The following is a 27,936-nucleotide window of genomic DNA, read 5'->3' on the forward strand; positions in this document are numbered from 1 at the left end:
TAGGTTTAGACAGTTGTTACAAATTTAGTAATGTAATTAATTATAAATAGCGCCTAAGAATTTTTTTTTTCACGCGCTCGTTCTAGGCGTGCTTTATTTCTTCTATTCATAAGAACTACGAAGTGCCTCGGGCTATAATATAATACGCGTTTAGTTCACGCCCGACGGTGCGTAGGGGAACTAAGGCTGCGAACTGATGATGACACGTATTTGACAAAAACTGACATGCAACAACAATCACTAAACAAAGGGTTGAATGAAACAAATCAGAAGTAAATACAGAGCTTCTCGGCTATGCTATTCTGTACTAAGTTACATTTCTCCAACAATTCATCTAGTCTCTCACTCTCTCTCTCCTTTATCGTCTTCTTCTCAGCTTCTTTACCTTTACTTCTCCATGATCTCTCGGTTTCATCAGCTAACTCATCATCCTCGGTTATCATCATATCAATCCTTCTACAAGCTTCTCTGCTCTTCTCCAACATCGACTCGTCTATGTCTCTATCATCATCAATAAGAGTTTCTGTCTGAACCGATTCGACAACTCTCTGGCCTTTGTGATCATATGGAGGAGACGACTTGAAGGGGCTGCAGCTGATTTGAATCATTTCATGAAGCAATGGAATATTTGGAGGAGAAGATTGGTACGATGCATCTTCAGACAAGAATTTATCTGCGTAGCTTGAAGTTGACATGGTGAGATCAGACTTCAGTACGTAAGCTGAGGAAGACGATGAATCAGACAAACCCATTATCCGCCAGTTGAAGATCCTCTGGAAGATACCAATCCATCTCGGGATAATATGGTAGCGGCTTGAGTTATGGAGTTCGAGTCTAGTGTTTCTTTCGAGCATCACTCCTGTTTCTTTGGTAGCTAATGAGACTCCCATAAGCTTGCTTCTCTGTGTTAAGTACTCAACTAAGCATCCCTCGAGTCGTTGCGTATGGTTTTCTATCTCAGTACGAGAAGCACATCCTACGGTTAACCATGTCAAATCATCTTCAATATATGGGAGCTTACAATTCTCTAGCACGGAATTGAGTGGTTCGATGTTCTCTGCACTGCTCCAGTCCAGGTTGGGGAGATACCGCTGCACCATTAGACGTTCTTTTCTATCACCCTCGAGTAACATTGTCTCGGGGCAAGGCCAACCGATAGGATTTGCTTCAGCAGCAGAAGTGATGTTTCTTTGGGATGTTTCCAATGCGTCGTTGAAGGCTGATATGCAGATGTTAGGACCAACTTCCTGATCTGGCATCTGCTTAAGCAACTCCAGGGAAAAACTGAAATGGGTCAGAACCAGTTCGCGAGGTTTAACATGATGAAGATTCGGTTGCAGCGGTGAATTGCTCGCCAGCCATTTAATCCCATCTCTTAGCCGTGAATCGTTGAAAAAATGAACTTCCTGTCCTTTTTGGGACTTATTAGCAATAGAAACTATGGAAAAGCTTGCAATCTTTGATTTGTTAATATCATTGAGACCAAGCCCCGAGACGATACCAGTATCAGGCTCCATGCGTTCCCCATTGCATGAGCTGATCACTACAAGCAGGGGAAGAACTGAACCACAGGGTACTGATTCAAGAATGCGGTTAAGCTGTTCTCTCTGGAGATTCAAAGGGAGGCCTCCAGATGCAAGGAAAAGGACTGCACTTGCACCACGTGTTGTTTCACATATATCATTATCAGCCTCCACATCCCTAGCTACTGAGAGACAGCATGTGAAATCTGAATCAGACCTATTTGCAACCCATTTGTTCCATACCGACACACCAGGAGCTGAAAATAGCAGATTATCATCGTTGAGACTATGTTCTGCATTAGGCATAAGCTTTGACGATAACCATCGACTGGCTGCTGAATGCGTAACCTGACTTGCAGAAGATGCTGTGTTTACTGATTCAGTCTGAGTACATAAGATGACCTTCCAGCATATGCATTTTGATTCTGGATTCCTTCCAACTAGTATATCAGCTATCACATCTGAAATATTCAGCCTTGACCATGATTTTTCATGTTCTTCAAATCTTCTCCTCATGGCTTGATCAATGTCAAACTCACCACACGCCCTTGATTGCTGTGTATGAAGAGAGAAAACCGATATTAGACTACCAACCTCAATAGTACATGCCTTTTAAGACTTCTATTGCTGAAACTTACATCAGTTTTGCTAAATCGGATAGGAGTACCCAGGGATAGTGAATTCAGTGCAGCAGCTGCTGCTAACTGTCGATGCTCCCGCAATTCACTTTTTCGTGACGCCCACCGCTTCCATAATCTGCAAAGATTATTAGAGAAAAGATAAAACTACCCTAAACCAATTGTCAATTTGCATGAGGAGCTGACAAACCTTATGATCAACTTGAGTTTTGCCTTCGCCACTTCCTCATCATACTGATTTACGATGACCCCATTCTCATCCTCGTCTTCCTGTTCAATGTCATGGAAGTTCTTTTCCAAGGTACTGATAATTGCAGCTTCAGGTACTGGTTCTTCCAAAGCATATTCTTTTCCCACACTTGTCGAAGACTCTGCAATTGTAGTTACAGGCCCAATCTCCATTGGCATAGACTTCGGACTTTGTTGCAAAGCTGGTCCAGGCACAAGATTCGTATGTAAATCCCCTGCAATTGGAAATTTAATTTCCCCAGGAGACATATCAATACTATGGTCATTAGGTTGCTTTTCCAAATTCCAGGATTTAGTTTGAGGAAATCCAGTGGAACCAAAAGGAGAATATAGCTTCACGGGAGAATGAAATCCACCAGCTGATGTAATGTCATTTTGTTTCTGTTGATGCTCCACTGGATTTATAACAGATGGCCCCACTGGATTTATAACAAATGTCCCCGCTGGCTTGTCCTCCTCTGGTAGGAGGGTTGTCTTGAAGTCAGTCATTTCTTTATCAACTAGACGCATGGGTGTTTGTTTCTTAAGACTTCGAGCAGGCGGCATTTCCTGTTTATGGGGGGTAATACATGGTTGATGTCCTTTAAATGCTTCTGTGAGCAAGGAGGGCAATGGAGAGGGAGTAGAAACATCTTCCTCTATTGATGGAGCAGAAACATCTTCCACTATGGTTCTTGACTTTTTCATGTGAACAAGTTTTGAGCATTTTGTTTTGTAATCCTTATCAACATGGAGAAACAGATCATCCTTTACCATATATGGCTCTTCAAACACTTTTATTGAAAAGCCATGGTACTCCAACAGGGCTTCTATGTCTTCTTCCTGAATTCCATCACCAGAAGAAAAATGTAAGACCTCTAGCAACTTCTCTGTGATAGATCAAAAAAGGAATACACCAAGCAACGAACTGATGGAAGAAATACCTCCATCCCTATCCACTTTGACGTATCTGAAACTGGGAGACCCTGATTCTGTTGAAGACCCGAGTGAAGAGAAGCGAGTGCTTGAGTTCTTAACTGATGCAACAAAATAATGCTTAGATCTCAGTGAATCAATCACACATCAACAGTATTAGCTTGTATACCCACAAAAGATATAAGCACTTACCTTTGAAAAATGAGCATGCATTAAACATGCTTGAAGATAGCTTGCTTTCCGTGCAAGGCGAAAGAAGGCGATGAAATTGCCAGTTCTGCAAGCTCTGTTATTTCACAACTGGTATCAATACTTAGATCCAGTTAACAAACTAACAACCAGAAAAAGAAAAAAAAAAAAATTCAAGGAACAACCTGGCTACACTGCGGGCAAAGAGAACTTCCGAAGTTTGCCTTATTTCTGGAGTCATATTGGCAAGATCAAGAGAAAGCTCTGAAGGTTCAACCTAACAACACGAATTTATTGTCGGGTTAAGAACTTAGCCAAAATTCTGACCGCAAATTTTACCCAGAAGGACTTACCTTATATCCAGGATGCTTGTCGAGTTTGAGAAGAGCATAATAGCCACGAAACTCTTTCTCTGTAGGAATAATTATACCTTTCTTCCTGTGATCATCATACATTTGAAACAACTCCACAGATGTCTTGTTCATCTGCTCAATATTCAAGTGGGCATCAAACCCCTCTGAAAAGCCCTCTCCTTTCGTATATTCACATAGCTCATGCATTGCAATGATGTGAAGTCTTATCTGTAGCAAGAAAATCCATAGTAAGAACATACACATCCAAAACAGAATATCGATATAATATGGACTTAATATAAAGATAAAAAGAAAAACAAACCATTTGCTCCAGTAAAGTAATAGCTTCTCGGTTGAAAATATGTTGCATTCTGAGATCCATACGAATAGCTCTCATCCTATCCCATAAGAAATTGTACATGCCTAGAAAGTTTTCATTGTAAGGTCGATCTAGCAAACTCAGCAAATATTCCATTGTACTCTGCAGGATTGGCATTGGTCGTATCAAAACTGCTTCTCGCTCCGCTGTCCTGGTATACTATTCAAAGGCAGATATATAAGTAGTCATCACGATGAATCAGTATTTGTCATCTAAGAAGCAATCTGAAGCTTAATTGATATGCAAAGCAGCAAAGGTGAACTTACTTTCTTCACAGCAAGGGATTTGCTCGTCTGGTTCCTATCTCCATCCACACGCTCATAATGGTCCAAGTCGCCCTTCCTTTCCCGCTCCCCCCGTTCCGACTCTGGGAAGATGAAAAAAAAATCCATCATTATTTTTGTTCTACATTCACATCAGTTATGGGCAAGATAAATATTGTTTACAACGCAAACCCTTTTTAATCAGATTATGTGAACCAAAGAATATACACTCAGTCATCGTTAAATAAGCTTGTCTCACGCTTATGCTTACCAGGACACATGTCAGGGCATAAACCAATGATAAGAGAGGGTTGCTCCGAGCTTTCATACTTAGACAAGGAATCTCCCTTCACGGTATCCCTACTTGATTCCAATGAATTGAACGTTTGTTTGTTGTCCAGAGGTTTGGTAGTTTTATTTACAAATGACTTAGTAAGTTGAGTATCAACAGATCGGTCTGCAATAGGCTCCAGTTCACCCTTGAAGCGAGCAAGTCTCTTTGCCCTGGCCTGCTCTTCTCTGTAAAAATCCACACAGTTCAGAAAACTTGAAGAAATGATCCACAAGTTAATATAAAGAGTCAGTACTGTGTGGTTTAACAATTTACCCTTCCGTACAGTCTTGAGAAGGTAAAGAGTTTCGCTGGATATCCTCTTCAGCTGAATATAAAGGTGGAGATCTCGTCCTTTTTGTAGCAGGTGAACTGCTTGTCTTACCCGCGTTATTAAAACTATTTACAGAGTGCCCAGGAAATTGAGAATCTGAACTTCTTGAAAGCATATATGTCTTCGATCCTGACGTAGGAGATGTTGAAATCCTATCACAGAAACAGCATGCGTAACTAAGAAAAAGCTTTTAAGGAACATCTAACCAGATAGAGAAAAACAGATTTGTTGCGAGGGCATTACTTAAAGCTGCAAGTGAAGTAAGCATGACTTTACAGGCTAGTTATAGAAATTTTCCATGAAACCATTACGCGTACACCGATTTACTAACGATAAAGTTTCTTAGGATTGTAACTCTATTCTTAATTTTGATTTCTCCTGCCCTTCATACTTGCATGTAGGACACGAGGTGCTGTCTACCTTGATTATATTCAAAATAATAAGCTTTACAAAGTAAGTGTCATGCTTTCTACCTTCGAGAATCATGCTGAGAAAATATGGAGTCGTCTCCCAGAGGTTTATCAGAAGATGATATAGCCGAAGAATTTCTTCTTGTAGCTTCCTGAATTTCAGCTGCTTCATGTGCATAGGGAAATGAAGATTTTGGGGTTTGGTCTTGATTAATCAACCGATTGGGATTGCTCCTTGACCTCATTGGAGTATTCTCCACAGACGACGGAGAGCGCCTACAAAAACATGAGAAAAAAGTTTCAAAAGTCAGTAAAGACAATAGCGTAATAATCAGCACAAAATGCAAAACAAACAGGTATGGTTCAAATTCCTATCCATAAAAACACCACAACTTGTGATATATTTTATGACCTTAAAAAAAAAATTAAATCCAACAACAAAAAGAGAGGGAGGGATGAAAAAATTATGACACTGACAATAAAAAAGCTTACATCCAAGGTTGGCTAGATGGCGGCTGAAAATCATCTGCCAAGTTGCCATTCTCAAAACCTGATACTGGCGGTTGATTTCTTCGAGAAGATCCCAAATTCTGATCAGGAGGAAAATCTGACCGACTGCAAAAAAAAAAAAAAAAAATTGAGGATTTTATAGATTGACATTAGTTACATCAAAATTCAAAACCATGATAGTCACTAATCCCCACAGTCATGCGTATACATCTCATTTCCTAGCACCTAGACCACACAACAGACTTTTTATGAAATATAAAAGAGGAAGGTACATGATGCAAAACACATAAGGTGTACAACCCCGGCAAATAGACAAGTACTAAGAAAGCCAATGATATGATAGGGATAAAGAACAGACACAATGATTATTTTAGAAAGTGCCATAGATGGCCTTCATCTAAAGGAAATGACATAAGCGACCTTTTTCTTTTTGAATCTTGTGATCGACCAATCTCAACAGCATCAGTTCCAATTCTGGAAAGAATGTGAGATGTACTAGCTGGAAACGTGGCCTGACTATGTTCACCATGATCTTTCAAGAAATTCCTTGATCCATCGTGCCCCAATTGAGGATTTAAAGTAGGCCTGAGAGGAAAAAAATGCAGCAGGTCAAATTCAGCTAACTCATCAAGAACAATCCAGCAGCTTGCTTGGTAAAGTTTATAAGGTCAATCCGGCGACAATGATCTCTTTGGAGCTTCAAAGTCACTGCCATAGTAAGCCCTTGTGTACTAGGCAGAAAAACTTTCAGCATTCCATCACATTCTACTTTCTTCCTACTGCTATAATTTCAATTGCAGAAAACTGAAAGCATATGAGATGTGTGATTAACACAGTTGCCACATATGACACTCTTCTAGTCTTCTTAGTCAAAATATTTCACGTATGCTTTTACCTCTGAACTCCAGGAAATTGGTAAGGTCTCACAGAGGGGCTTGGACGTGGAAAAGCTTCTGAACCCCATGCTATTCCATTGGAAGGTTCCGGGCTCCTAAAACAGATAACATTAAAGGGTTCCTATTAATTTCTCGGCTTAAAAACTTTGTGCAACATTTAGAAGATTCAAGCAGAAAAAAAAACAAAAAAAATCAAAGCGAAAGAAATAGAAATTTTTGTTTATCCCATCACCAGCTATTTCGAATCAGATCTTTCCTAAATATCCTTTACAGGCATATAAGGAATGAATTAAAATAAAAGAGAGCCATAATGACAAGTAAACTCACCTGTGAATTCCACCAGATTGGTAAGGTTGACCTGAGGAGGGTGAGGGATTTTGAAAAGGCAACGGAGATGGTGTTCGATTACTTGGAAGACTACTGCAAGCAAAAACCATAATAATTTAGGCTAGAATCTAAAAGAAGAAGAGTAGAAGGAAAAATAAATTGAATAAGTAACCAACCTAACATCATCATCAGGCACATAGAACTGAAAGAGCAAAGAAATAAAATGAAGCAATACATTTAGGAATGTCTAACCTTTGAACCCCACCTGGTCGGTAAGGTTGTCCTAAAGAGGGTGGAGGGTTTTGAGAAGCCGAAGGAGGCGGTGCTCGAGGACCACTAGAAGCAAAAGTTCCAATACACAGGTTACAAATGTAAAGGAGATAGAATAATCAGCAAACCTGAGAAAAAAAAAAGTCTACAAAGAAGTAGCACAACAGCTCGCCCTAAGGAGGCTCACAAACAACCAAACATTCCCTCATTAGAGCTTGGTTTATCTAACCTTTGAATTCCACCAGGTCCAAAAGATTGTCCTGCAAAGGCTGAATGGTTTTGAGACGTCGGTGGTTGAATTGAAGAATCACTACAAGCAAATCCCCAATTCACAGTGTTAGAATTCAAGAGAAATTTAAAAAAAAAGAGAGTAAAACCTGAGAAACAAAAGGCAAAATGAAGTAACTCTCAGCTCCTCCTCCCTCCTAAGGAAGGTCAGGAAAATCTTACAAATTACATTCACAATAAAATAAGCAACTGAGCTTCAAAACCCGAAGTGATACAGGACACAATTTAACAACACTTGTCACATTCGCTTGATCCTAAACACTTCAATACAACGATAGATGTAAATTTGACAGCTCGAAAAATCATGAGCATAATATTAGATCCATAGCGTAAGATCAATCTCAAAAAACTGGAATAAAAGTCCGATTGTAGCATATAGAAACATCCATAGAGAAATCGAAAAGCACACCTAGTGGTAAGAGTAGGAGCAGAAGCACCGAACGACATAAACGGCGATGGCTTAGAGCTCACCGACGGCCCTAAGTCCTTCCCGAAAGGCCTAAACGCCATTCTCTCTATAATCTCCTTTTGCTAGATTATTACCGCTGCTTATCTTCTTCTTCTCCTTCTCCTTCAACCTTCGTTCAATAACGTCGCCGGCTAAAGTCGAAACCGGAGAAAAAAAAAAAATCGAATTTTCTGTTCTGCACTCACGCCTCTCCTCCGTCCGGCGAGGATTATTTTACGTTTTGAACCAACGACGTCGTTTTGATATTTGGGCCTTAATATATAAAACTGGGCTTTTATGGGCTTTATCATTGGATTAGAAATAATTGTTATGATTCCGAAGAACGTGCGCATGTTGTCGCCATCTCCCTTAGCCATCTATTAGGTAGAACATCAACTTTTCATGACCGTTGACATTTTTTTTTTCCCTCTTTCAATTTTCCCTGAGGACTAGTTTTCTCGATCTCGATCATCTGGATTCAATCGATTGATTACTAATGTCAATGTCTCGTCTCGGATTGTTGTTGTTCGTTGCTATCTTTCTCGTTTTGCTTCAATCTTCCACTTCTCTGATTAGTTCTCCAAGTTCTATCATCAACCCTTCTAAAGTCAAACAGGTTTCTTCGAAGCCCAGGTTTGATTTTTCTCCCTCTTTTCTCTATTAATGAGACATGTAGCAAAACCCTCAAGTAAATTTGGGAACTTTGAACTTTTCAAACTGTTGAATTGTTAAAATATTTGGTGTGTTGTTTCTTCAGGGCGTTTGTGTATGAAGGTTTTTTGACGGACTTGGAATGTGATCATCTAATCTCTCTTGTGAGTTCGAGAATTTTGTAATTGGGTCTGAGCTCAATTTGAAAACTTTTTTTTCTTTTAAAATGTGCTAATTTGAGTATATGATTTTGGGTTTTTTTTTTTTTTGGGGGAAAAGGCGAAAGAGAATCTGCAGAGATCTGCGGTTGCTGATAACGATAATGGCGAGAGTCAAGTCAGTGACGTTCGTACCAGCTCCGGCACGTTTATCTCCAAAGGAAAGGTGCAATTTTTATTTTGATTATCGCTTCCATTCCTTACTTTGCTCGGTCTCACAATCAATTGGATACAACAGATCTCATTGAATTTCTTATAGATTGGCGTTGATCTTGTTTCTGATTTATGACATTTGAATTTAAGAACTCTGAATCTCTGGTGTTGTCTCTGATACTCAAGGATCAATTAAGTCAAATCCCTCAAGATCTGATGGAACTAGAAATTTAGAACCCCTTATCGAACCTAAGTTTGTGATTGCCCGTTTAGTACTACTAAAGAGGTTTCAGGGATAGCTAGACACAAAATTACTACTATGCATATACGATGATCAATCATGGGTGATGAATCATGAATGGTACTTAGTTATTACAAGGAACAGATGAGTCAAATCATTGTAATGGTTACAATCTTTATGTGAAGCTTCTTTGTTGAATCCACAGGATCCTATCGTTTCTGGTATTGAGGACAAGCTCTCAACATGGACATTCCTCCCAAAAGGTAACTTAAAACAAGCAGAATGGTTTTGATAGCGATCTCTCTGTTTCAAAAGATCAAGTGACAAAGAACCTTAACTCTTTTTAAGAGGAAGGTAGTCTTTATTGTTTCTAAGTTATTCACTTTTGTGGTAACAGAGAATGGGGAAGACCTTCAAGTATTGAGATATGAGCACGGTCAGAAATATGACGCTCACTTTGATTACTTTCACGACAAAGTCAATATCGCCCGTGGTGGACACCGCATAGCAACTGTTCTCTTGTATCTATCCAATGTCACAAAGGGTGGAGAAACTGTTTTCCCCGATGCACAGGTTTGTTTTTGTTCTGACAAAACCATCAGTTTCAACTTACATTTTCCACAATGCCTACTCTGTATGTATTGGTTCTATACCTACATGGGACAAACAGGTCTTTAATTCCTATCTTTCTCATGAATATTTCTGTGCAGGAATTTTCTCGCCGCTCCCTTTCTGAGAACAAAGACGATCTCTCTGATTGTGCAAAGAAAGGAATCGCTGGTGAGCTATGAAAAGAAAGAATCATAAGTTGTTTAGTGAACGATTATGTTTTTAAATTTCTTTTGGTAATGTTGTTTAGTGAAACCAAAGAAAGGGAATGCGCTGTTGTTCTTCAACCTCCAACAAGACGCAATCCCAGACCCCTTTAGCCTTCACGGAGGTTGTCCAGTGATAGAAGGCGAGAAATGGTCGGCTACAAAGTGGATCCACGTGGACTCATTCGATAAGATTGTGAGTCATGACGACGGTAAATGTACAGACGTAAACGAGAGCTGTGAGAGATGGGCAGTGCTTGGAGAATGCGCAAAGAACCCAGAGTATATGGTTGGAACCCCTGAGCTCCCTGGGAATTGCAGACGTAGCTGTAAAGCTTGTTAAAAAACAGGAGTTGACTATATTATCTTTTTTTCTCTGTTTTTTTTTTTTCTTTTTCTTGATCGAGCTTCGTTTTTTTTTTCCATTTCTTGTTTCTGAACCTGAACTGTTTGTTAAATGTATCACTGAATTCGTCGTAATTTTTTATATTTCACGTTGAAAGAGAAAATATACAGAACTTGATACAGTTGAGGGATGGCACAATCGTAATAAGTGATGGTATTATATGGTTTTCTAGGGATATATTTTTTTGACACACTGCTTTAAAATCCAAAAAAAAAAAAAAAAAACTCGACGATTCAGGTTAGGGAGAGATCTCATTCTAGGGTTTGATTACTCAAATAAAAATGGATCCCAAATTGAGCAAGGCGGATGATGATGATGATAATTCGATGATGGAGATCTCTGAGGAGAAGAATCAATCTAAGAAGTGCAAGGCAGATGATTCTTCCCCGCTGGATTCTTCTTTCGATGTTGGCGAACTATTAACACATGATTCTTCAAGGCAGATAACTTGGGTTTCTGATCGCTTTAGTAACACTAACACATGTGATGTTCATTTTTGCATGAAAGCTGTTTCATGCCATATGCAACTTAACCTAATTGGTCTCAATTCTCAAAGTCTTCAATTTTTATAATTTGTTGTTTTTTTGAGAGTGTGCGCGAGCGATTGACCCCTCCATATTCACATTCTCTCGTGGTTACGTTTGGTTTCTTTTGAATATCTGATCAATTTCAGCTTAATGTTGTTACTAAGCTTGTGAGTGTTTGTGATGATCAACTAGCTAATTAATAATTAGGTCCGCAAGGCGGGTAGAGCGAGATAAATAAACCGTGGTTTAGGGAAATTAAACAAAATCAAAGTTAGGGTAATTAATTAATTAGTAGTAGTAATACGTACGTGCATTAATTACTATATTCAATCCAATTCGATCGGGTCATAAATATATAATTTATTGAAAAACTCAAAAATAGAATTAAGAAAAGGTTCTCTTGATCAAGTAGGGTTTACTCAAATCTATCAGCGCGAAAGAAAAATTCGATGACGAAGCCTATGGAGCTCTGTGAGGAGATTCAATCTACGGCTCCTCTGAGGAAGCGCAAGGCCGCCGAGGATTCTTCCGACGAAGAACAAGGCGGTGATGGGGAGGAGAGCGACGTGTCTAGCCGCGAGGAGGGCCAAGAATGGGATGTGGATAGTTTCGACGATGGATTCGATTACAGACCCAAAAGGAACCTTGACCCCAACGATGAGATAGGTCAAAAGATGCATCGATATAGATCTCAGATGTACCGTAGCAAGGTATATTTGGTTTGCTTATTCAACTTACACTAATTTTGATTTAGGCTTCTTGGTGAATTTAATCATCAGCTCCGATTTGCTAAATTCTGTTTTGGTCCTTCACTCCTTTAGTAGTTACAAAATTTGATTGTTGGTATTGTTCAGGGTTTCGAAGTGGATCGAGAAAACTACCCTGGGAGCGTGATCTACCGACAACTATATCCAATTTATCTTGATGAACCATTTAGGAATACTGGGCTTACAGGCAGGGCGTTCATGCAGAACATGGTGGATTTGGCTCTGGAAAGGTACAACAGTGTCAAGGTTGGTTAGAATCATGCATCTTCTTAGACTTTGTTTGATTCACATTTGCCTAAAACTGATCGAATTATGTATTCTTTTCTAGTAGGGATCTACTGTGACTTGTGAATATATTGTGAGGGCTATAGTTTCCCTGGCGTCCGGAGTCAAATCTTTCATGGCTAGAGAGTCTCCGGATGGAGATCTGGTCGAGTATCAAGCTAAGACTGAGAAGAGGGTTTGACAAAGGAAACCTCATGTCATATTTTGCAGGCAAGCCCCAAAACCCAAAGGTATTCTGTTTTCTGTAAAGCCTCCTAGCCTTATGTCTAGATCTTGGTGTAATGTGATGTTAGCCTTAAGGCATCGTTTCGTCTTTTATGCTTATGTAAAGTTTGTGTTTAAGTTGTATATATAGTTTACAACGTGTGCTAAACTTGCATCAGACTCGTTCATCTCTTTCATTCTCTAAATATTTGTAGTTATAACTGTTATATTTTTTTCCCTGGTTTTTGAAGATCCCACGGATGATGATTTTGTCTACACGGATACTTCAAGTGATGATGTGGATAGTGACGCATCCAGCCGTGATAGTGGCCAAGAATGGGATGTGGATAGTTTAGACGACCAACCCGAATACAAACTCCCAAAGGTGAATATTCCTTCCGATGATGAAGTTGAAAAAATGCGCCTATATAGACCTCAGATGAGAAAGAGCAAGGTATTTTCCATATGCTACTTAACATTACTTAGTTTTAAATTTAGATCTCTTTGACTGGTTTAATTTCATGAATCAAATCAATCAGTGTGAATGATAGAATAACTTTGAAATCAGATATGTGGTGACTCTTAAGTGTAAGAAGTAGCTAGCAAATTTGTTAAATTAGATGTTGAAACGTGTTCCTTTTAAAAGTTTCAATGTTATGATTGTGCTAATCAGGGTTTCTACGTGGATGGAGAATGCTACTCTGGGAGAATGCTTTATTTCTCTCCTGTTGATCTTGATAAGAACATCGTGCCTTATGAGGTTACAGGCCGTGAATACATGCAAAACATGGTAGATTTGGCTCTGGAAAGTTACAACAGTATCAAGGTTGGTTAATTAATACAATTATCATCTTTGACTTTATGTGATACAACTTGCTAATATATATTTTGATTTTGGTTGCATAGGGATCAACTGTGACATGTGAATATATTGTGAGGGCTAATATGACTAAAGTGGGCGGGATGAAATCATATATTACTTTCATGGCTAGAGAGGTTCCGGGTGGAGATCTTGTGGAGTATCAAGCTAAGACAGAGAGGAGGGTTACTCAAAGGAAAGCTCATGCCATCTTTTGCAGGCCAAGTCCAAAATCAAATGGTGTACTATAATGGGATAAAATTGATAAATTTGCTACTATAGTCGGAATGGTGTGACTGCTGTTATTATTAGTCCAGTAAAAAATGTTTTAGATAAATGCTAGTATCGTTGTATTACAATTGCGATACAAAATCACCGGTTCTTTATACACATGAACTTGTTGATCTCGATTCTCGACAATTAATTTCATCGGTCTGATCTGACTGAACCAAGGGATATATATGATGACAGGCTTGAAAGAACACGTTAAATAGAGTAGACCAAGGGTCTATCAAGCCTATTATACAATGGCAGTCTCTCATGAGAGTCCCCTAAATTCTGACATTTTTAATTAGCACATTCTAGTTCGTTCACACGCCCAAGTTGTCTAAGGAAAATATCTGATGGTAAAACGGTAATAAGTCAGCAACTAAATGGTTTTATGGGAATTATTTAAATTATTATTACAACGATCCCAAACATGTCAGATTCTGGTTAGCTGAAGCTGTGAATTGGTTCTTGTACATGATCGATCGATCGATCTAGGGTTTACTGAAACAATGGATCCTCAATCAATCAGCGTGGATGAAAATTGGAAGGCGAATCCGATGGAGCTCTCTGAGGAGATTCGATCTACCGGTTCGAGGAAGCGCAAGGCGGAGGATGATGGTGGCTCACAGCAGTCCCCGCTGGACGATTTCGATGATGATGATGACATGGTGGAGTACGACGAAGAAAAAGGTGGTGGTGGTGGGGAGGAGAGCGATGTGTCTAGCCGTGAGGAGGGCCAAGAATGGGACGTGGATAGTTTCGACGATGGATTCGATTACAGACCCAAAAGGAACCTTGATCCAAACGATGAGTTAGGTCAAAAAATGCATCGATATAGATATCAGATGTACCGGAGCAAGGTATTTGGATGAAAAAAAAAAGTTAATTTATTAGTTATTATAAAAATCTGGATGAAAAAATAGGTCCTTTTTGGATAGTTACAATGTTGTCTTCTTCTTCTTTAATCTTTATCAGGGTTTCGATGTGGATGGAGCAAACTACCCTGGGAATATTTTCTACCGACCACTCGTTCCCATTGATCTTGATAAACCATTTACATATTTGGGCTGTCAGTGTCAGCATACTGGCCGGGCGTTCATGCAGACCATGGTAGATTTGGCTCTGGAAAGATACAACACTGTCAAGGTTGGTTAGAATAGTACACTCATGCATTGATTCACCATTCCTAAAACTGATCGAAATTAAGTATATTCTTTTCTGGCAGGGATCTACTGTGACTTGTGAGTATATTGTGAGAGTTGTAGTTTCTGAAGTGTCCGGACTCAAATCGTACATTAATTTCATGGCTAGAGTGATTCCGGGTGGAGATCTTGTGGAGTATCAAGCTAAGACAGAGAAGAGGATATATCAAAGGAAAGCTCATGTCATATTTTGCAGGCCAGCTCCCAAACCCAAAGGTACTCTCTCCATTTTCTCTAAAGCCTAGCCTTATGCCATGTCATGTCGTCTTATGCTTATATAAAGTTTGTGTTGGATATATATAGTTTAGAACCCACACGCAAGTTTCTTCGAAAGTTTTGTGCTAGACTTGCATCATACCTGTTTTTGAATAATTAATGACAGTTACTAGATTAGAACTATATCTTACACAACAGATTGAACATGCAGACCCATGTAGAACTATTTACGAGTCTCCCCCTTCTTTATGTTTCTTCTCTCTGCTCATTGATGTCCAGTTATATTTTTTTTTCTGATTTGTGAAGATCCCACGGATGATGATTTTGTCTACACGGATACTTCATCAAGTGATGATGTGGATAGTGACGCGTCCAGCCGTGGAAGTGGCCAAGAGTGGGACGTGGATAGTTTAGACGACCAACCTGATTACAAACTCCCAAGGGTGCGTATTTTCTTCGGATGATGAAGTTGAGAAAATGCGCCTATATAGACCTCTGATGAGAAAGAGCAAGGTATTTTGTATATGGTACTTGACATTTTATTAGTGTAGATTTCTTTGATTGATATCATTTCATGTGTTCTTTCTAAAGTTTTGTAAATATGTGATTGTGCTCAGGGTTTCTACGTGGATGGAGAATGCTACTCTGGGAGAATGCGCTACTTCTCTCCCGTTGATCTTAATGAAGGCGTAACGCCTTATGGGATTACTGGCCGTGAGTACATGCAAAACATGGTGGATTTGGCTCTGGAAAGATACAACGAAATCAAGGTTGGTTAATTAATTACCTTTATCATCTTAATTAAAAGACTTCATGTGATACAACTTGCCAATATTTGACCGACGATTTATTTATTTATTTTCGGATGCGTAGGGATCCAGTGTGACATGTGAATTTGTTGTAAGGGCTAATCTGACTAAAGTGGGTGGATATAAGTCATACATTACTTTCATGGCTAGAGAGGTTCCGGGTGAAGATCTTGTGGAGTATCAAGCTAAGACAGAGAAGAAGTTTTCGCAAAGGAAAGCTCATGCCATCTTTTGCAGGCGAAGTCCAAAATCAAATGGTGTACTAAAATGGGATAAATCATAAATTTGCTACTATAGTCGGTCCATCAGAATCGAGAAATGGTGTGAATGCTTCCAGTAAAAAAATGATATAAATGATATTGTCTTACGATTGCAATACAAAATCACCGGTCCTTTACACATAAACCTGTTGATCTCGACAATTCCCTTAATTTAATGGGTCTGATGTGACTGAACCAAGGGGGTGATGACAGGCTTGAAAGCACACGTTAACATTAGAGTAGGCCAAGGGTCTACCAAACCTATATAACATAAACCAGAATCCCCTAAATTCTGACAATTTTTGATAAATAAAAAAGTGACCCAAAAATTTATACTATACTTTAATATAGAAATTATAAAATAGTTAATGTTTTTAAATGGAAAAATCCCATTAAAAATATGTAAAGCACATTTATTCGTTTTACACACGGGATTTTAGAGTTACTTTTTTTTTTTCTAATTCCCAAGTAGAGTTTTTACTTTTTTTTTTAGTCTCGTTAAAAGTGGCGTCTAGTTCGTTCACACACCCAAGTTGTATAAGGAAAATATCTGATGGCAAAACGGTAAAAAGTGATGTAACTAAATGGTTTTGTGGGGATTTTACTTTATATCACCCCGAATTATTTAATTTTTTTATTACAAGGATCCCAAACATGTCACACTCTGGTTAGCTGAAGCTGTGAAATTGTTCTAGGGTTTACTGAAACAACGGATCCTCCTCAATCAATCAGCACCGAAGAAAACTGGAAGGCGAATCCGATGGAGCTCTCTGAGGAGATTCGATCTACCGGTTCGAAGAAGCGCAAGGCGGAGGATGATGGTGGCTCACCGCAGTCCCCGCTGGATGATGATGATGACATGATGGAGTACGACGAAGAAGAAGGTGGTGGTGATGGGGAGGCTAGCGACGTGTCTAGCCGAGAGGAGGGCCAAGAATGGGACGTCGATAGCTTCGACGATGGATTCGATTACAGACCCAAAAGGAATCTGGATCCCAACGATGAGTTAGGTCAAAAGATGCATCGTTATAGATCGCAGATGTACCGCAGCAAGGTATTATTTCAACTTTTGATTATATTTCATCAATTTAATTATGCAAGGTTTGATTTATTTGTTTTTTAATATCTGGATGAAAAATTGGTCCTTTGATAGTAACAATGAGTTGTAATTGTTCATCAGGGTTTCGAGGTGGATAGAGAAAACGACCCTGGGAATGTGGCGTACCGGCCACTCGGTCCAATTTATCTTGATAAACCATTTAGGAATACTAAGGCCGTGAGTTCATGCAGAACATGGTGGATTTGTCTCTAGAAAGATACAACAGAATCAAGGTTAGTTTATTAATTTAGTACCACTCATGAGTCATGACTTTGTTTGATTCACATTTGCCTAATTAAAACTGATCGAATTAAGTATTCTTTCTTTTCTGGTAGGGATCTACTGTGTCTTGTGAATATATTGTGAGGGCCATAGTCGCCCTGGTTTAGATTTCTTTGATTGATTTCATTTCATGTGTTCTTTCTAAAGTTTCAAAATTTATGATTATGCTCATCAGGGTTTCTACGTGGATGGAGAATGCTACTCTGGGATAATGCTCTATTTCTCTCCTGTTGATCTTGATAAGATTGATGTTGCTACCGAGGTTATGAGTTTATGATGAACAAGGAAACTGATCGTGGAGAGGAGAAACCTATGTATTATTAAATTTGTCTTACATTTTTAATGTATTAAATTATGAATTTGTCTTGAACGGTGAAACCCAGTTTAGGGTAAGAGTGGGATAAATTTGCTACTTTAATCGGATTTGAAGGGAAACTGATGTTTATGAAAATGGCGTAAATACTATTATTTTTCCAGTAGAACATAACTGAAAATAGTATAAATTGCACAATTCCGAAGTTTAAGCACGCAGTGGCAAACTTGTGATTAGTGGACCAAGGCCATGAGTAAACGAAACCTGTGATAATAAGATTACAAGTGGTAATAGCATATTAGGTTTTAAGTATCTTCCGAGGCAAAATAAGAGAAATCGATCGACCTAGAGGTGGAGCTAATAGCTTCAGTGTCCTGCCAAAAGTATACGGTTTGATTTTGAATAAACTTAACCTAAAATCAAATCCATGCATATTCATTAAACTTAACCTAAATCCAAATCCATATATTCATTTGGTGACGACGTTGTTTGCATTTTGTCTCCTCCTGATGAAAATCTTTCAACCTGCATGCATCATTGACAAATATTGAAAGTTTATTCTTTGTGTAGATCAAATTTACAGTGCACAAAGACTAAACAAACTTGTATGATGTTCCAAAACAAAGTTAGAGAGTTTGCATACCTATACTACCGGATAAAACACTAAACATCTCATATCGTCTTCAATGGCAATCCTACCATAGCCGTTGACACCCCATGTTTTGTCCCAAGAATTCTGAACTATTAGGAAATGACGTCCATGGCCGGTGATCATCAACACATGCCTTTGTACCTTACCATTGGTGTCGGGTTGTACTTAGAGCTATCAAATGGTCCGTCCATAGACCATTTGGGCGAGTCCATCTGGACATACTTTTGCATGGGCTAAAGTTGGACAGTCCCAAATGGACAATGGTCCACGAAGTGTCCATGTCCATTAAGACCATTTCCAAATGGTCATGACCATGGATAGCCCATTTTTTTTTCTATTGTCATTCACTTATAAAATCTGAATTTTATTTTTGTTATTTTTTTTGCTATTCACTTATAAAATCTGAGTTTTATTTTTGTTATTTTCTTTTATTAAATCTGAATTTATTTTTGTTGTTATTCACTTATAAAATCTGAGTATTATTTTTGTTATTTTCTTTTATAAAATCTGAATTTTATTTTGTTGTTTCTTTTATAAAATCTAATTTTTTTTTGTTATTTCTCTTCTAACATTATGAGTTTGGTGGAAAATTACGTAATTACAGTTTCTCCTCAAAACCAAAATTAGAGAATCCACATTTTTTGCCAAAACCGTAAAATTACGTTTTCCGGCCAAAATCGTAAAACTGTGTTTTCCCGCCAAAACCGTAAAATTACGTTTTCCCGCCAAAACTGTAAAATTGTGGTTTTCCGCCAAAACCGTAAAATTACGTTTTCCCGCCAAAATCGTAAAATTGTGTTTTCCAGCCAAAATCGTAAAATTGTGTTTTCTCGCCAAAATCGTAAAATTGTGTTTTCCCACCAAAACCGTAAAATTAGGTTTTTCCGCCAAAACCGTAAAACTGTGTCTTCCCGCCAAAACCGTAAAATTATGTTTTCCCGCCAAAACCGTAAAACTGTGTCTTCCCGCCAAAACCATAAAACTGTGTTTTCCCGCTAAAATCGTAAAATCACTTTTCCGCAAATACAATAATTTATCTGTTTTATGAAAAAAAAATTATAAATGTATTTTATGAAAATAAAAATTTATAAATGTAAAATATAATAATTTAAAATTATTAAGTTGTAAATAGAATTTCTCATTTTCGTAAGTGGGCAATCCATTGTCCATTTGGTTAAACCCATATGGTCAATAGACAAAAATGGTCAAATGTCCAAATAGACCATTTATTTTTTGGTGTGACGCCCATATGTATATGGACATGGGCGGCCCGCCCAATTGACAGCCATTGTTGTACTCGCCTAACTTTATAAATTCCCTAAATCAAAGAGAGAGTTTCGTGATGACAAATATTTTAGTTTTTCTAAAAACTTTTCAAGTTTAAACATTTTTTTCTGATCGAGATCACCTTGCGAAGTGCGTCAAACTCAGCATCTATAACAATAATGATTCCAACGGGAGAACGGTTTAGCTTTGTTGCAATAAAAGCCATATCGGCGTTCTCCTCTGATTCAAATCCCCAACATATTTTTTGCGCTAATTCATCATTTTGCTGCAAAATGATATTAGAGAAAGAAAAAAAAAAAACATCAAATCAAACAAAAGGTATATATATATATATATATATATAGACTAGCTAATATATGTAATGCAATAACAGAATTGAATATATACCACAGAAGTTGGGGATTTCTTAGCTATGCCATCCATCTTAATCAGTTTGAAACATTTCTTAAATGATCCTATTTCCATATCATTTGTGCCCTTTTTAATCAATCTTCTTCACCAAATCATTGATTGAAACCTCAATGAACGATTTTCCGCCGTTCAGTATGTTGTAAGCCGCATCCAGTAATCGAGCTATTACAATAGCCCAACAAATGGCTATGTAATCAAAATGGTAACGAAATTAATCATAAGAAAAGAGGACGTACGTACGTGTCAGTCATATCACAAATATTAATAAACCTGATTTTTGATCTCACTGAAGGGAAAATATATATATATATATATATCGTACCAGTTTTTTGGTTTAATACTGGTCCAATTATAAACGCAACAGCTCTCCAATCTTTGAGTATCTCACTCTCTAGTCACCAAATTCCTAAAAAAAACAAAAAGCTCATTAAAAGTTAATTAAATAAGCATAAAATTATGTATATTTTATCCATTGATATATTTATATATATATATATATATATATAACTTATGTGCTTAAAGATGAGTCAAACATTCATACCCCTAAATCTTCTTCTTCTTCTTGACGTTGCTGCTGCCCTTGTCTTCTCCTAGGTTCTTCACCTCCATGTTGTTGAGGGTTATTCGCTGGATTTGGAACTCTTCCTCTTCCTCCACCTCCTCCTCTGTGTCTTGGACGAGCTCCAGCTCCAATCTTTGCTTCTATGTTTCTTCTCTCCATAACTTTCTGTATGTAAGAATAGAGAAGACACAAACAACATAGAAACAAATCAAAATCTCTTACAAAAACTGGACATTTTTTTTTGTCTAGAGAGCTAAGAAAACGAATAAAAAAGCAAACTTTCTTGGCTGAGCAAAATTAAATCGATGACGACTCACTGAAATATTCTCAGATTTCTTCCAATCTTCTTGACAATGTGCCTTAAGAACCAAAGAAATGAGCAAAGAAGAAAAAAGGTTTAAACTTTTCTAGCTAGCTTAGGGTTTAAAGCTCAGCGGCAGAAACCAAAGCCATGGGGCTCAGATTTTAGGGGTTTAAGTTGAAAGAAGTTCTCTTTTTGTCTTCACTCACCTTTTCTGCAACTTTTTTTTCTTTTCTTTTGTTTTGAATTTTGATTCCCGATTACCGAGCTGTCAAAAGCGAGTCGAAAACTTATCTCTGTTGTTTTGATATACTAACTATTTTATTACTATTATTTAGTAGTACGTTCACTTTTTTAGTTTACTTAATACAGGCTATACAGCTGATATTTTCTTTGTGTCATCAGATTAGTGATTTAACTAATACTCCCTAGTTCAGTTTAAGGTGTTCATTTACACTATGCTTAATGTACTGTATGCACTATACATATGTTTTCCTAGATAAGTTGCATGCACTAGTGATAACACATGTACACGTATATTCAGGCCGAGATAAAATAGGTCATATATAGGTTCATGAGTCCTATACGACATTGACTACCTTGGTTTGAAGCGGTGCTATATGTGCACATTACATCAATATGTCAACAAACTGATTTAAAGGTTTTGTCAGATACTACTATATCTCTTTTTTTTGGTTTAAAAAATATAGAAGTCTTAACGTGGATCGAACCCAAATTAGGGGCTCAACTATAACACCTTAACTAACTTGGCTAATGATTTGTCTTTTACTAGTCTATCTATAATCTATATATATGGCAGTTTTCTTCTTTCTATAATTATCTGGTACTGAACAATAATTCTAGAAGTTTTGAAATATGTTTAGTTTTTCTGTCGAATCGTACGTGGAAGGGATAATCGAATTTGTGTGTATTGATTTCGGACGAGTGTGTAAATGTCTCGCACGAACTTCATTCATGGGTACGTAGACACATGTATTGATGTATATGTATGTATGTATATAGCTAGATAGTCACACAATTTTAATATATTCGTCAAAACACAATATGTACACAGTAGTGTACACACTTCAAATTTACACAAACACGTTGACAAAAGAAAAAAAAAAGTCTTGCACAAACACGAAATATGCTTTTAACTAACGCAAACCAAACTTAACTAAAACTAACTAAGATTCTATATTGCCCTGAAGTTATGTGATCAAATTAATAAACTGTTTATACTGCGAACATCAACTTTAATATCCCAGTAACCCAGTTTAAGGTGACGTTCAAGAAGCATCTATTTATCATTTGTACATACTGTATATGGTCAATTATTCTCAATTCTAGACATATACAATTAATAGAGCGCAAAATATATAACTAATACTTTTAGTAGATAAAATTTGAGAAACACATACATACGGATCCTTGTCTGATGTACATATTTCTCCTATATGTTGGACTAATAGTATTGGGTTCTGACAGAGAGATCGAGCGATCCAGAATTTTCAACAACAACAACAACGTACCAGCTGGAGATGAAGATGAAGGAGTAGTAGACAAAATAGTAGAGAGAACAGGAGATGGGAAGGGTAAGAACCAATCATCATTCTTAAGCACAAGAGCAGTAGATGAACCAGAGGGAGTGGGTGTAACAAGAGTGGAGTAAGGAAAGACATCTTCTTGGAATCGAACATCTCGGCTAGCAAAAATCTTTCCAGTTTCAAGATCACAAACAAGCCAGGCTTTCTTACCATGAGAATAGCCGAGGAAGACACATCTCCAACTGGTACAGTAAAAAAAAATCTGACAGTAAAAAATTTCCTTTTATTCTAAAATTTCGTCGAAATTATCTTACGGCAACAGCCCAACAAAATCTTCTAACAGACATGCCAAAAAAAAAAAAAAAACACGTAAATATTGAATCCTTAAAACGTGCCTAAAAATAATCAATAAATAATTTCATGCAACAGAATGAATATTACGTATCTCTTTTCTTGTAGACAAGATAAGATTTCTCTTAATTCTGCTTACGGCAACGCAAATATCACCTCTGTCTCTCTCTCTAATCTCCCTACTACACACACAAATATCACCTCTAACTGCCTCTCTCGCCCGTCGTTTATACTATGAACGCTATGAAAGCCAACGAAGTCCGTACAATTATTGGTATGATCTGGTTCTCTCTCTTATCCCTCTTTTTTTTTTTTTTTTTCCTCTTACGGCACAGCCAATATGCTTATCTCTGCGTATAGTCGGTATAGTTGTAGTTTCTTTTCATAGTTCAAATTAAGTCAGCGTAGTTGTAATTGTATGACTGATTTGATGATTTGATTTAATCAGAAAACAGCAACTCCTGTATCGCCCTTCCACCCGCATTTACGGCGCACAGTTCAAAGATGCAAGCCCTTAAAGAATTTAGGATATTGGTGAAGAGTTACTTAGAAAGGAAGCCTAATCGTGAAAGCAATATATGGGGGATCCCGCTAGTGGATGGTGAGGGAAGCAGCATGGTTTTGTTGAAATTTTTAAAAGCCAAAAAATTCAATGTTGAGAAGTCGTTAAGCCTGTTAGAAAATACCATGGATTGGAGAAGGAACAACAATATCGACGCAGAGATTGAAGGGAGGTTAAATGTTCCTGAAGAGTTCGTCTTCATGCACGGACACGACAGAGAAGGCAACCCCGTGTGTTACGATTTAGTCTACAATGGATTCGAGAGGGGAATTGCGGAGCATCATGTGGCTATTTTCGTGAAGACTACGATTCTTTCATGGAGAAGTGCATAAGGAAACAGTATTTGACCTCCGGTAGAAAATTCCCAACTTTCTTCATGTTCTTGATATTAGTAGTAATCCTTCAAGATTGTCGAAGACAGAGCTTGACTTGGTGACCAAACTAGCCAAACCAGCCTTGATCTTGGCTCACGAGTACTACCCTGGATTTGCCTCCAAACAGGTAGAACACATTTTTAATTTTTATCTTCGTTCTAGCTAGAGAATCTGATCATTCATTTTTCTTACAAGCATAATTTCTGGTTACAGATAACTATTATGGATGAGTCTCCTTGGTGGGTCCGTGCGTATAACCACATGAAATCACCAAGAGCGGCTAAGGAGAGTGAGGTGGCCTACCCAGCGATATCTCTTTGCACACTATTCAGGTAATTGCTTTATTGTTTCTTTGTTTGTGTTTTCTTGTTAGGATCTGTAGAGAGTTTCTGATTTGGTTTACCTATTTTTTAGGCACATTGATCCCCATCAAATCCCGTTTAACTTTGGAGGATTGAGTATATTCCCCACCGATATCTTTGTGGGTCATACCTCCTCCATGCTAGCTCTCAAACCTGGCCAAAACAAATTTATTGTGATCACATGTGAACGGGTTAGTTTCATTTCTCCCCCTAATTGCATCGACCCCGACTTGTGTTGATTGTGATTGTGCAAGTTATCTTATAAAATATTTTAAACTTCATTGTGTTTCAGGAATGTACAGTTCACTTCGTGTTTAGATCCATTGAAGTTCCCTTGACTTATCAGATATCACTCATACCTGGAACTTTTGAGTGGATAGAAGAAGATGAGACAACTTTTGTACCCACCGGTGATGATGGTGGTTTTACAAGATTTGAACGAAGGCTGACATATTGTGGTGATCTGACAACAGAGGTGGTGGAGGTCTAAGGGGCCTATGAAAATTGTAATTGCGATTAGCAATTCCACGGGCAACAAATCTTTTTTCGTTTTCAAGTATCATGGTGTTTTCTGATTTTTTATTGCAATTTTTACATTTTGTTTATCAAGATGTAAGCACTTGTGAAACAATTAGCCAGGTCAATTGAAATCTTAAAAATTAGTTGAATTTTTCTTTCTTTTCTTTTGGTGTTCTATTATGCTACGGTGCAATCTCTCCCTATTTTTTAGACACATTGATCCCCATCAAATCCCGTTTAACTTTGGAGGATTGAGTATATTCCCCACTGATATCTCTGTGGGTCATACCTCCTCCATGCTAGCTCTGAAACCTGGTGAAAACAAATCTATTAAGATCACATGTCAATAGGTTAGTTTCATTTCTCCCCATAATGTGATATTGTATTGCATCGACCCCGACTTATGTTGATTGTTCAATTATCTTATAAAATCTTTTAATTTTCATTGTCTTCCAGGAATGCACACTTCACTTCAAGTTTAGATCAATTGGAGCTCCCTTGAGTTACCAGATAGTGCTCATACCGGGAACTTTTGAGTTGATAGGAGAAGAAGACCAGACAAAATTTGTACCGAACGGTGATGATGGTGGTTTTACTAGATTGGAACGAAGGGTGGCAAATTGTAATGCTCTGACAGCCGAGGTCGTAAAGATCAATGGGCCTATCAAAGTTGTATGCGCCATTAGTAATTCCGCCGACCAGAAATCTTTTTTCCCTTTGAAGTATCATGCTGTTTTCTGAAATTTTACTGCAATTTTTGTTCACCTATTCAAAAAAGTGACATTATTATGAACAAAAAACAAAAACATTATAACACCATCATGCCTTGGCTAGTTTTGTGTTCATAACACATGAGTAAAATATGGGGGGAATCTGAGATGTGAAACCTGAAACAGAGCAACAAACGCCGATCACTTCCTTTGTATATATATCTTGTTTATGAAGATGTAAGCATTGTTTTGTTTATATAACAAATCTGAAATCTGAAGTTGGTTGGTGTCGTTAATTGTATAACTTGTAGTGAAATAAGCATTGTTAATGAACAACTTCAGATATTCTTAGTCTTTACCGTCGTCACATTGAAGTTCATATAATTTTACAAGAAAACTAATTTAGTTTGTCACTTCAAAAGTAATATTTTCAATTTGGAATATTATGTGTGAGTGTTGAGTTTATATCAACAAAACAATCAAATCATGTGTAAGTTTAAATTTTGATTGATTCACTTGGTATTCCTTTTCTTTTAAGTCAGAAACAAATTAAAATATTTATTTATAATGAACTCACCTTTAAAGGCATGTAACTTCATTTAATTCTACATTTAACTCAAATGTAACTCTTACCCAATATTTTTACATTCATTCCTCCAATTAATTTATTTTTATCTTTCAAAAGAAAATGTTTCTGGTTAAATTTAAATATTTTTAATTATTTTGGTTAGCTAAACTTATATTCATATATATATATATATATTTCTATATTGCTTTAAAGATTGAAATGAGAAATATTTTATACACAATAATTTTATACGTAGTTACTAAATTGTTTGATAATTTTATTTGATTCAATTTTACTATACTACAGTCTTATGTTTACAATGACATTAAGAAAAACTCTTTAAATCAATGTTTAACCTCTGTAAAACATGATAAACATAGATTCACTCATATTAGAAAATGTTTAAATTTCTATATTATTATTATTTATATTAAAATGTTTAAATGTTTAAATTTCTATAATAATTTTTTGTAATTTTTGTTCTATAAAAAAATTTATATACTTTAAATTTTGTATAATAAATAACCATACCAAAATATTGAGAGGAGTGTTATTTTGAGAAATTGCTATAAAAAATTTTGAGATTCATATTTTAATAATAATAAAAAAATCGATTATGTTATTGTTAATAGAAATGAACAATATTTTAGTTTAAGAAATATAATAAAAACTATTGCCTGGACTAATTACCTAGTGTGTGTATAAAATCAGCTTTTACATAATAACCAAGCTGTATACTTGAAGAGAGTCAAATGCCTCTACTTAACTCAGTCATGTTTTAAGATAATTTAATACAGAAACATGACATGATTTAACAATGGTTTTCGCACTATCAGAAAAGGAAAAGAAGCAGCGATGGAAGAGTGTGATTAGAGTAAAAAGCTCAAGACTGAAAACAAAACAGTTGCTTATTAATTTGGAGATACTAATAAACTTGACTTGTCATTTCAACGGACACGCTTTCTCGAAGGCTTCTTGCTCTTTCCGACACAAATCAAACTCGTTGGTGTAATAATACATGCATCCAACGTAAGCATCCATCTCCTTGGGGCATCTCTGGTGAAGATCCTTCAGCCTGCAAATATCATTTCACCAGTTTTATGAACAAACTAGTCCACAATTGCAAACTACTCAAGTTCATCATCGTCCTGTCCTATGGTTTGAACAAAGTAAGTGAACTCTCAAGATTTTATCACTCACTACACAAGATTCAAACTCAAACAACAGCTTCTTAGATACTAACTAAACAAAATGGCTAGTTTTAAAGGCTTTTGAGTTCAATTTCAATCTACGGAAACAAAGGATCCTCCTCCTACAAACAGTAGTCTGCCACGAATTACTTTCAACTAGGGAAGCCATAATGTAACAAAGACTTGCCAAGTTCTAGATTATGTTCTTTGGACCTTAAAAACACTGTAACCCACATCAAAACAAGTCTAAAGACTACTCCTTTCTCAAACTCTATGATCAGAATCCCTAAATCTACAATGTTTGGCATTATCCACAATCCTCATCAAGTTTAAGAGCTTGCAGAGAAATTGAAACGAGAAATAAGAGGTTAGAAGACGTACAGGCCAAGAACACAGCGAGTGACTTCGCGTCCCTTCTCGAGGCACTTCTCTGGGTTAGGATCGTTCTTCTTGCATTTCAGGAACGCCATGTTTTCTTGCATACACCTGATTCCTATATGCTTCGCCGAAGCTGTTAAAACCGCCGACGTCGGGATCGGATTCCCCGTCCCGTCCACCGCCGCATTCGCCTCCGTAGCTCAAGATTTTTAGAATAAATCCCTAAATCTGTATAGGTATATAAACCAAAATTGATTAATCA

General features: G+C 37.3%; 7 protein-coding genes and 2 pseudogenes across 12 annotated transcripts; 6 read left to right on the top strand and 3 right to left on the bottom strand.

Moving 5' to 3' along the window:
* Positions 1-209: 209 nt before the first annotated feature.
* Positions 210-8,577, bottom strand: LOC104721406 (SAC3 family protein B). 2 transcript variants are annotated; one of them, XM_087467911.1, is made up of 19 exons: positions 8,285-8,577; positions 7,817-7,897; positions 7,570-7,653; positions 7,318-7,410; positions 6,990-7,085; positions 6,515-6,679; positions 6,077-6,199; positions 5,648-5,860; positions 5,117-5,326; positions 4,781-5,028; positions 4,513-4,613; positions 4,190-4,405; positions 3,868-4,095; positions 3,700-3,791; positions 3,518-3,611; positions 3,334-3,426; positions 2,352-3,232; positions 2,162-2,279; positions 210-2,078 (listed from the first exon to the last, which is right to left on the bottom strand). In XM_087467911.1, exons 1-19 carry the CDS (start codon positions 8,383-8,385, stop codon positions 267-269), a joined length of 5,049 nt encoding a protein of 1,682 aa, XP_087324037.1. In that variant the 5' UTR covers positions 8,386-8,577; the 3' UTR covers positions 210-266. The 2 variants fall into 2 exon arrangements, with proteins under 2 accessions (XP_087324037.1, XP_087324039.1); XM_087467913.1 differs by having other exon boundaries at positions 7,318-7,407; positions 8,285-8,540.
* Positions 8,578-8,661: 84 nt separating this feature from the next.
* LOC104721555 (prolyl 4-hydroxylase 2) lies at positions 8,662-10,928 on the top strand. The gene is made up of 7 exons (XM_010439602.3): positions 8,662-8,956; positions 9,081-9,138; positions 9,254-9,358; positions 9,792-9,849; positions 9,984-10,159; positions 10,297-10,366; positions 10,446-10,928. The coding sequence occupies exons 1-7, from the start codon at positions 8,820-8,822 to the stop codon at positions 10,742-10,744; spliced, it is 903 nt and encodes a 300-aa protein (XP_010437904.2). The 5' UTR covers positions 8,662-8,819; the 3' UTR covers positions 10,745-10,928.
* Positions 10,929-10,996: 68 nt separating this feature from the next.
* Positions 10,997-13,857, top strand: LOC104721641 (uncharacterized). Of its 3 annotated transcripts, none has more exons than XM_010439707.3 (6): positions 10,997-12,044; positions 12,189-12,347; positions 12,433-12,616; positions 12,842-13,044; positions 13,264-13,416; positions 13,497-13,857. In XM_010439707.3, the coding sequence occupies exons 1-3, from the start codon at positions 11,784-11,786 to the stop codon at positions 12,565-12,567; spliced, it is 555 nt and encodes a 184-aa protein (XP_010438009.1). In that variant the 5' UTR covers positions 10,997-11,783; the 3' UTR covers positions 12,568-12,616; positions 12,842-13,044; positions 13,264-13,416; positions 13,497-13,857. The 3 variants fall into 3 exon arrangements, with proteins under 3 accessions (XP_010438009.1, XP_087324586.1, XP_087324614.1); XM_087468460.1 differs by having other exon boundaries at positions 11,035-12,044; positions 12,430-12,616; XM_087468488.1 differs by having other exon boundaries at positions 11,035-12,044; positions 12,189-12,331.
* On the top strand, positions 12,581-13,700 carry LOC147949479 (uncharacterized). Its single transcript, XM_087463547.1, has 4 exons — positions 12,581-12,596; positions 12,842-13,044; positions 13,264-13,416; positions 13,497-13,700. Exons 1-4 carry the CDS (start codon positions 12,581-12,583, stop codon positions 13,698-13,700), a joined length of 576 nt encoding a protein of 191 aa, XP_087319673.1.
* Positions 13,858-14,128: 271 nt separating the features above from the next.
* On the top strand, positions 14,129-16,329 carry LOC104721757 (uncharacterized; annotated as a pseudogene). The gene is made up of 6 exons (XR_015557237.1): positions 14,129-14,579; positions 14,695-14,865; positions 14,945-15,137; positions 15,444-15,650; positions 15,755-15,907; positions 16,011-16,329. The product of XR_015557237.1 is annotated as an uncharacterized LOC104721757 (transcript).
* A 171-nt stretch (positions 16,330-16,500) lies between these two features.
* On the top strand, positions 16,501-18,038 carry LOC104721855 (uncharacterized). Its single transcript, XM_010439963.2, has 3 exons — positions 16,501-17,260; positions 17,387-17,538; positions 17,763-18,038. Exons 1-2 carry the CDS (start codon positions 16,967-16,969, stop codon positions 17,516-17,518), a joined length of 426 nt encoding a protein of 141 aa, XP_010438265.1. The 5' UTR covers positions 16,501-16,966; the 3' UTR covers positions 17,519-17,538; positions 17,763-18,038.
* Positions 18,039-18,344: 306 nt separating this feature from the next.
* Positions 18,345-22,896, bottom strand: LOC147949480 (uncharacterized; annotated as a pseudogene).
* A 225-nt stretch (positions 22,897-23,121) lies between these two features.
* On the top strand, positions 23,122-24,988 carry LOC147949481 (patellin-3-like). 2 transcript variants are annotated; one of them, XM_087508321.1, is made up of 5 exons: positions 23,122-23,285; positions 23,460-24,074; positions 24,161-24,279; positions 24,362-24,500; positions 24,602-24,988. In XM_087508321.1, exons 3-5 carry the CDS (start codon positions 24,170-24,172, stop codon positions 24,797-24,799), a joined length of 447 nt encoding a protein of 148 aa, XP_087364447.1. In that variant the 5' UTR covers positions 23,122-23,285; positions 23,460-24,074; positions 24,161-24,169; the 3' UTR covers positions 24,800-24,988. The 2 variants fall into 2 exon arrangements, with proteins under 2 accessions (XP_087364447.1, XP_087364451.1); XM_087508325.1 differs by having other exon boundaries at positions 23,274-23,374.
* A 1,830-nt stretch (positions 24,989-26,818) lies between these two features.
* On the bottom strand, positions 26,819-27,874 carry LOC104703641 (NADH dehydrogenase [ubiquinone] 1 alpha subcomplex subunit 8-A; the record flags this gene model as incomplete). The annotated part of the gene is made up of 2 exons (XM_019238159.2): positions 26,819-27,181; positions 27,678-27,874. Coding segments are annotated over 2 exons (330 nt in total), but the record flags the coding sequence as incomplete, so codon positions are not given.
* Positions 27,875-27,936: the final 62 nt, after the last annotated feature.

This window comes from Camelina sativa, chromosome 1 (genome assembly GCF_030686135.1).
Source record: "Camelina sativa cultivar CO46 ecotype springtype chromosome 1, ASM3068613v1".
NCBI lineage: Eukaryota > Viridiplantae > Streptophyta > Magnoliopsida > Brassicales > Brassicaceae > Camelina > Camelina sativa.